This window comes from Vigna umbellata, chromosome 8 (assembly GCF_029865625.1).
Source record: "Vigna umbellata cultivar VRB3 chromosome 8, Vumbellata_1.0, whole genome shotgun sequence".
In the NCBI taxonomy this organism is placed as follows: Eukaryota; Viridiplantae; Streptophyta; class Magnoliopsida; order Fabales; family Fabaceae; genus Vigna; species Vigna umbellata.
Window position 1 is genome coordinate 42,960,657 of NC_142172.1, and position 8,061 is coordinate 42,968,717.

The 8,061-nt window shown below is 31.2% G+C and overlaps 1 protein-coding gene across 2 annotated transcripts; it reads right to left on the reverse strand.

Moving 5' to 3' along the window:
- Window positions 1-2,329: 2,329 nt before the first annotated feature.
- LOC124832480 (serine/arginine-rich splicing factor RS41) lies at window positions 2,330-6,227 on the reverse strand. 2 transcript variants are annotated; one of them, XM_088096616.1, is made up of 8 exons: window positions 6,076-6,227; window positions 5,859-5,973; window positions 5,388-5,498; window positions 4,235-4,566; window positions 3,903-4,015; window positions 3,584-3,819; window positions 2,693-3,322; window positions 2,330-2,585 (listed from the first exon to the last, which is right to left on the reverse strand). In XM_088096616.1, the coding sequence occupies exons 5-8, from the start codon at window positions 3,996-3,998 to the stop codon at window positions 2,561-2,563; spliced, it is 987 nt and encodes a 328-aa protein (XP_087952742.1). In that variant the 5' UTR covers window positions 3,999-4,015; window positions 4,235-4,566; window positions 5,388-5,498; window positions 5,859-5,973; window positions 6,076-6,227; the 3' UTR covers window positions 2,330-2,560. The 2 variants fall into 2 exon arrangements, with proteins under 2 accessions (XP_087952742.1, XP_047162648.1); XM_047306692.2 differs by lacking the exon at window positions 4,235-4,566.
- Between the last annotated feature and the right edge of the window lie 1,834 nt (window positions 6,228-8,061).

Here is an 8,061-nt window from a genome sequence, read left to right on the forward strand (position 1 = left end):
AAATTAGTTGTCCTTGTTAATATTTTCGCAAACTCCAGAATGTAATATTATAAAAGATGAAAAAGAAAGTTTCTCAAAATATCTATAGAAGTATTCATCTCATGTTCCTTTATTTATACCTTTGGATGCTCCTCTATTTGCAAAACCATTCGTCTTTGTACAAATACAGTTATAGCAAGTGTATAGTATAAAATATTAACCGAGTGGTTACAAACAACCAACCGGATATTCAGGTAATCTGTTTATATCTTATTCTGTTTATATTTTATTGGACTTATATCAGCTCAGGATCCATGAGATAAATTATAAATACAAAGCCAGGGCCAAAAGCCAGGTACGTTCCACTTACTCTACATGACTCTCAAATACTCAATAGTGATAATCATTCACTAAATATTCAACCAAGAGCCGAGGCTCTTCAAATCACACGCCTAACTTGGGCGTCGGAGTACCTTTTGCAGGTACATCCCCTCGTCAAGAAGGAGATCGGTTGCGCCAACACCGATCGGCCAACAGGAGGAGCTTGGAAGCGAGCGAGCGGCCCAGACACGTCAGCAGGTTAGTCTCTCGGTCCCTAAAAGTATCCACCGAAACAGCAAGCAAAAGACAAAGTAATAAAAGCATAGAACATCTACGATACTAAAATATAATAGTGAAATTCTTAATAACATACACAAATTTCATACAACGATTTTATCTGACCTAATATTTATATATAGTATAAGAAAAATAGCATTAAAAGACTATATTAAATTAAAGTATTTGTTACAATCGAGACTCTCAGTAACTATGTTTTCAAGTGACAACTTAGTATAATTCCTAATCATTATCATAACATTGGTGATTTTCTTAAGTGATAATAACTATTATCATTTTCCCTCTATTTATCTTTAACTTAAGTTATCATTAAAAGTTTAAATATCTCGTGAGCATGCATAATTACTCACATTATAAATTACAATAACATCTTTTTTTACCAGTGCTAGTCTCAAATTATTTAATCATACATATTATCTCATGATTCGATACATTATCTTATTTGATTTGATAGTTAGATGAATTTTTCTTTTAACAAAACAATTACATTCATATATAATATATAATATACATGTATAACACTCATAAATAAAAACTATAAGTAACAAAGCTATTTAAAATATAGGAGTATTAAAAAATTTAAGTTGTTTGTTTTTGGAATATTTGGGTAGTAACTCTTCTTTTAAGCATTGAAGTGAAAATTTATTTTTCGAAGAGAAATTTGGTAAACTATTTCTCCTGTCAAAATAGAAGTGCAAAATTGGTTTTTGTTGAGCAAAATATCGCTAGAAACTACTTTTTAACATTGCCTATGATCCATTAGGCATATTCAAATTTGCTGATTTATGCATAAATTATGCTAGCAAAACTCAACATTATCAGTCAAAACCTAATCTTTTTCTTTCCGTTTCAAAACAGTACCAGGCTTTATTTTCAATTGAATCAAAACAAGTTTTCTTTTAATTCAAAAAACGTCATTCTCAATATTAAATATATTTGTTTTAATTCAATTGGATTCAAACATTCAACTTGTTAAATAACAACACAGTCAACTTCTTTACAGAGTGATTGCTTATTTATGTCGTTTTTAAACCATAATCCCTTGTATTTTTCAAATCAATAGCTGTTAATATTTGTATCGGTTCACTGGTTGTCACAATCTTCACACCAATAAATTGACAGTTCACTGGTTAAACACAATAGACTTCTCTTGGAAAATAAAAAGTGACACCCAATACCTCAACGGTTCTATGATCCACTTTACAATTCTTTTCTTATAGCGTGTTGGGATGCAAGACCGCGACATTGAAAAAGTTTGATGCTCTAATTGGGTAGAAACACTGTATTTCTTAGTCCACACAAGTACAATACTTCATTCATTTCCTAAATATCCAAAAGAATAAACTTAGTTACTCAATATGGACTTAAAATTGTAAGACATACCACCGCAGCTAAATACTTTCCTAAAAATGTCCTGGTCCCCAACTTAGAGTTATTAAAAAAATTCAGCCAAACACACCGCTGCCCCAAAACAAAATACCAGTTCTACTTGTTTCTTGTAGCATCCACCAAGTAACTGGATTTCAGGGTTATAGCGAAGTTCGACCACCCTCGTTCAGCTGATTCAACTGAAAGATATGACCTCCATTCAAAATAATACATGGAATAAGCAATACAGACCCTTGGAACATTTCCCCAGCAATCCAACACACAGCCAGCAACCGTCATACAAGGAATAGCACAGTCAATTATTTTGAAATGCTTGAAGGACACACAAGGATTATAGCCGATGTTGTCGATCAAAGATATAGTACCATTTTTTAACTGTAAACAAAGATTCTACAATACTAAGTTGATATAGAAATATTAAACTAACCAAATAAATAAAGAACTAGGAAGTTGTCACAACAACACAAGTTTCAGAGCTTTATCACTACTGCACTAAAATAATTTGCTGAAATTAAATTTAGTCCACCCATGAAAAGGAACTACAATCAGTTTGCCCTTCCATCAGCTACTGAAATCATTCGTCCGCAGGGGGAGACTGGCTGTATTATAAAAAATGAACACTTTTAAAACGATGAAGATAACAAACTAGAGAGACAGGAGAAAATAAGCAGTAATAACAAACTCTCAAACAAATAAGTTTGCAAACCTGCGATATCTTTCATGCATGGGACTTTCAGGACCACCGTAGTTAGGACTGTCCCTAGCATCAGGCACGGTATTTGGGCTCCTTCCATAACCATTGTAAGGGCTGGCATTCCCTTTTTCATCGGGACTTCCAGAGCCATGTCCATTTTCAGGGCTAATCTTCTCAGTATCACGAGGACTATGGCTAGAACCACGACCATTTTGAGGACTTGTTCTCCCTCTTTCTTCAGGACTATGAGAAGGAGAAATGGCATGGTCAGTTCTCCCTCGCTCTTTGTGATAAGGACTGCGGCTGGAGTCCCTAACAGGATCAGAACCCTCCCTTTCTCTTCTATATGGACTGGGGCTTCTACGTCCATATGCAGGGCTAGCTGGCTCCCTTCTAGGGGGGCTTCTGCTACGGCTTCGGTCACGGCCATAGTCAGGACTTCCCCTCTCTCTCTGATATGGACTGGGCCCACGACCGTAATCAGGACTACCTCTTTCTCTCCTATAAGGACTAAGGGATCTTCTTCCATCACGGCTTCTATCACGCTGACGATCACGGCCTCTCTCAGGGCTATATCCATTTCTCCTATCATCATCATCTTTTACAGCAAATTCAACTGAAATTACTCGATCCAGTAACTTACTGTTTAAAAAAAACTGTTAATAACAATGGTAACAAGCCAATTATCAAATATATTGGGAAGTTAAAATTAACACGATAAACATCATTTATTCGTTAAACTAAAACTTGCTAAAGTATACAGATATACAGAAAGACCGAGAAAAAATGTCAAATCTCTTAACAGTAATCATGCATTCACTAGAGGCTAATGACAGATTTGAAAGAAGAATTCTGCAACAAAAATGATTTTACCAAAATAAATATCCAAATACAATAAATTACCTCATATTTGTAGCTTCCAGTGCTCTGCTAGCATCATCCTCCGATTCATACTGAACAAAAGCAAAATTCCTTCTGATCCTAACACTGACTATCTTACCATACGGTTCAAAGTGCCTCTCTAAGTCCCTTGTTCTGGTATGGTATGTATCGAAATTAATTACAAACAAGGTCTTTGATGGCCTCCCATTAGCTGAAGATCTTCTTGAACTAGATGGCCTTCTAACACCACGTTCATGCTGCAACACAGTATGTGAGTCGGTCATGAAAACATAATGGATCAAAACAACACTTTAACCCAAAGAGACTAATTATGTGTTACCTTTGTCCATTCCACACGGAGTCTTCGTCCCTTACGACCAAATTCAATTCGATCAAGAGCACGAATAGCAGCCTCAGCATCTCTTTCATCTTCCATATAGATAAAAGCAAATCCTACAGATCATGTAAACTTTTCTCACTTAGGTACTAAATTAAACTTATCAAAAAACTGAAATGAGACGTTTCTGTCCATTACACCAATCAACAAACACTTGACGTCTGATGTGATAACGGGCCTTTCTGCCATGCACAATCAACACTGCTCGGAAATAAAAATTTTGGCAAACCTCCTTATTTCATAAACTAATTTGACCAATAGAATTAGCAACAGACCTTGATAAGTAAACAAATTGATGTCAAGAACAAGAACCCAAAAGTGTATGTCTCATGAGGGTCAATGGAAAATGAGTGCCTTCTCCATCCATTCTGCTGCCTCTCCTGTGAGGTTGGCAATATTTCAACCTCGAAACATGTCCAAAAGAGGGCTGGGCAAAGGCACAAAAATTGAAAGGCAAATGTGACTGATGAATACGTGGAACAGGTGAGTCATTGCGGATCAAATTGAACAATTCTTCATTAAAAGAAGATGTGCATCACAGGCAGGAAATGGATTTCGGACAAGCCCATCCATTAGCTTGGGAGAAAATGGATATGCCAAGATAATCCTGCGTCAAAGAAAACGTTGAGTATGGGGGTCGATGCTACCAAAAAAGATGATTTTTTACTTAAAAATATCTTGATCCCCCACAAATGCTCAACCAGAAGCTGTACACCAAGGTCCAACTCCTGAAACAGAATAACCAGCAAGACACCATGTAGTGTCTGAACCACGGGTTGTCAAAAGTGCTGCTCCCATGCTGCTGAGTGTCTTATAGGTCGGATTGCAAACGTGCAACTTGCGGATGTTTACTTACTCCCCTCTTGAACTTAATGTTAAGGTTGACAATGATTGAGATACTTCTCCATTTGACAAGTTAAACGTTTGAATTATAAATCAACCAATTGGTTATTGTAAAAATTTACTACCAGTTAACAGGACAGTTTTCATTCTAGACCAAATTACTCTTCCTGAGTTTGAATTTCTCTGGAGAATATATAAATATAACACAATTTACATTTAATAATTGAATTGAAAACATATAGTTATTAATTCAGTACACAGTTCCCAACCACACGACGCCACAATCAAATCTAAAACTCACGAAAAATAAATAGCTATCACACAATAAAGTCAATGTCTAAAATTACAATCTGCTCAAAGAAAATCCGTCTTTAAAACTTTCAAGATTTTATGTTATATATAAGCTTGACGATTCATTGTAAACCATATAAGTAATTATCTAAAAGTTCGTGTTTAACCTCAAATATTGAATCCAGGATAATCCCCACTCAATCCCAACGAGAAAAAAAAAAGAAAAAAAAATGGAAACTAATAACTCGTCCACCCTAACATATACAAAAGAGAACTAAAAAAGAAAAAACTTACCAGACTTCATATCCACCCTGTCAACCTTCCCATATCGTCTAAAAAGCCGCTCCAACTCTGACTGCCGGGCATCATATTCAAAGTTTCCACAGAAAATAGGCTTCATCTTCCCTGAACGCAGGTTAAAAAAACACTTGAAGTCACCATGTACAAACATGAATAAGCATAAATAATAAAAAACATACAAAAATTACAAGTATAATATAATATTGTTATGCTGCAATGTATACAAGGGAATAATGAACCTATACATACATTAGAACTTTCAACACCACCACATCCATCACTAAACCACGTGAATAATAAAAAGACAACTTATGAATATTTATACACATACAATCTGACCTTCCGAAAATTTTAAATATAGGCTATTACATCTAAAATCTAAAAAAGAAAATACAAAGGGATTAAATTTAATTAATGGAGAGAAAATGGGCATACAAAGTAGCAGAAAAAAAAATTAAAGCTTACTTTGTAGAACAGAAAGGATTCAAACTCGATTGGCTGGCAAAAATCTCAAAGAACAGAGTGTAACAGTGGATCGAGAACTTGAATTTGGGTTCCAGATCTCAGATCTTGGTTTTTCCTAAAAGTTGAAAGAAAGCAAAGAAATAACCTTGAGTGAGAAACCCAGAGGAAACATGAAAATTGGAGATGGAATCGAATGAATCGGAAAACAATGGATCACCTTGCATGAGAAAGATAAGTATTGGGCTGGAACCCTAAGCAGAGCAGAGAGTAACAGATATTTTTTGGGTTGACCAAGACAAAGATGCGGATCTCAGGAAAATACCTATATATAGAATCAATTTTTCTTTTCTGCCTAAATGCCCCTTATCTTTCTATGTTTTGCGAAGTATTCCCGAATTTTATCTTTTTTATTCCCCAACCACATAATAACTAACGGAGATTTGGAAATATTATTTTATGTTCTATACAGATAGATTAGTTTTTTAAAATTTGATAAAAACAAACAATTTACATAAAAATTAAAACTGGAAATGATCCATTTATTATTTATTATCTATTATATTATTATATAGGAAAATAAAATGTTAAAAAATTATTCTACCATTCATATTTATTTTGGTGATAAATATCCAAAAATTTGATTTTTTTAGTTAAGTGACATTGCTAATTTTGTTTTTTTTCTTCGTTCTATTTTTATCTATTTATTTTATTTTTGAATTGATTTGTCCTAAAAATATATTTCTATATTATTTTTATAACATATTAACCATTATTAAAAAAATTCTAACATTTTTTTAATATACTTATTATTAAAGAATAATTTATATTTAAAATACTAAATACTTTTTCAAAAATATTTTTTTCATTTTTAATTTTATTTTTTAATAATTTTAATTAGTTGATTATTTAATAAATTATTGAAAAATAATTTATATTTGTGTTCACATAAATAAGACGTCAACTTCAATTAATGAAAAAAATAAAATAAAAATATATGAAAGAAAATTAATTAAATAATTTAAACATAAAAATAGTTAATAAAAAATTAATATATGATTCAAACTAAATAAAAGTTAATAAGATAAATAAATTTTTACTAAAATTGATATAAAAAAATACACCACTCCTATTTTTTTTTATGAAAATACCGGTAACAAGATAATTGTGAGAGTCAATAATTTAATTATTTTATAACACAAGATTTATGGAATATTTAAGCAAATATAACAACATTAGGTTGAGAGAGCACAAAGAAAACAAAAATGTAGATGCTCGTTTTCAGCTTTCTATATTCTTATTATTCGTTTCATTCATAATAATAGCATATTGTCCTTTTCATTATTATCTTTTTATTTGTTATTGGATTTTCTTACAATAATATATTATTATTTTATTATTATTTAATTTACGTTCAACAATATATTAATATTATTTATAATTATACTATTTAATGTGTTTTCATAATATATTGTAAATCTAACACCCTTATTATTAAAAATACTTTTTTTCTTTAATCACAAAATTGAAAATGATTTTTTTTAAACTTATTTTCAAAAAGTTATGGATTATCAAATCTATATGTAATAAAAACATAAAATTATATGACTAGATTCACGCTTAAAATGTATTGATATTAAGTGAGAGAATATTCTTAAAACAATTTATATTAATCAGTTTCATCTTAAATCTTAAGATAAGTATGTATGAAAAGAAAAAAAGAGATAATATATTAAAGTATAGATTTATTATGAGCTAAAAATATATTTTTTTTTCACTTCATCCAAAACATAAATTGATATTAACTAAGTGTCTATCAATTAGTTAGTATCAATTTATGCATTTTATTGGTTAGTATCAATTTATGTCTTTGATGAAATAAAAATATATATATTTTCAGCTCATGATACTTATCTTATAAATAGAAGGTGAAATTGATTAGTATAAATTTTTTTTAAAATGTTTTCTCACTTAATATCAATATTTTTTAAGGGCGAATCTAATCATATGTTTTTATGTTTTTATTACATAATTTGGATTTTCTTATTCGTAGATTTGTTAACCAACCAAGGCACAAAGATCTTCTTAAAAATAAGTTTAAAACAAATCAATTTCAATTTTGTGATTAAACAAAAAAATAAATTTAATAATAAGGGTGTTACATTTATAATATATTATGGAAACACATTAAAAAGTATAATTATAA

Excerpts from the sequence above, each read along its gene's own strand:
- LOC124832480 (XM_047306692.2), bottom strand. The coding sequence starts at position 5,493 with ATGAAGCCTATTTTCTGTGGAAACTTTGAATATGATGCCCGGCAGTCA. Across the intron at positions 3,820-3,902 it reads TCCGTGTGGAATGGACAAAG|CATGAACGTGGTGTTAGAAG; the intron begins GTAACACATAAT and ends ACTGTGTTGCAG. Across the intron at positions 2,586-2,692 it reads ATGCATGAAAGATATCGCAG|CCAGTCTCCCCCTGCGGACG; the intron begins GTTTGCAAACTT and ends TTTATAATACAG.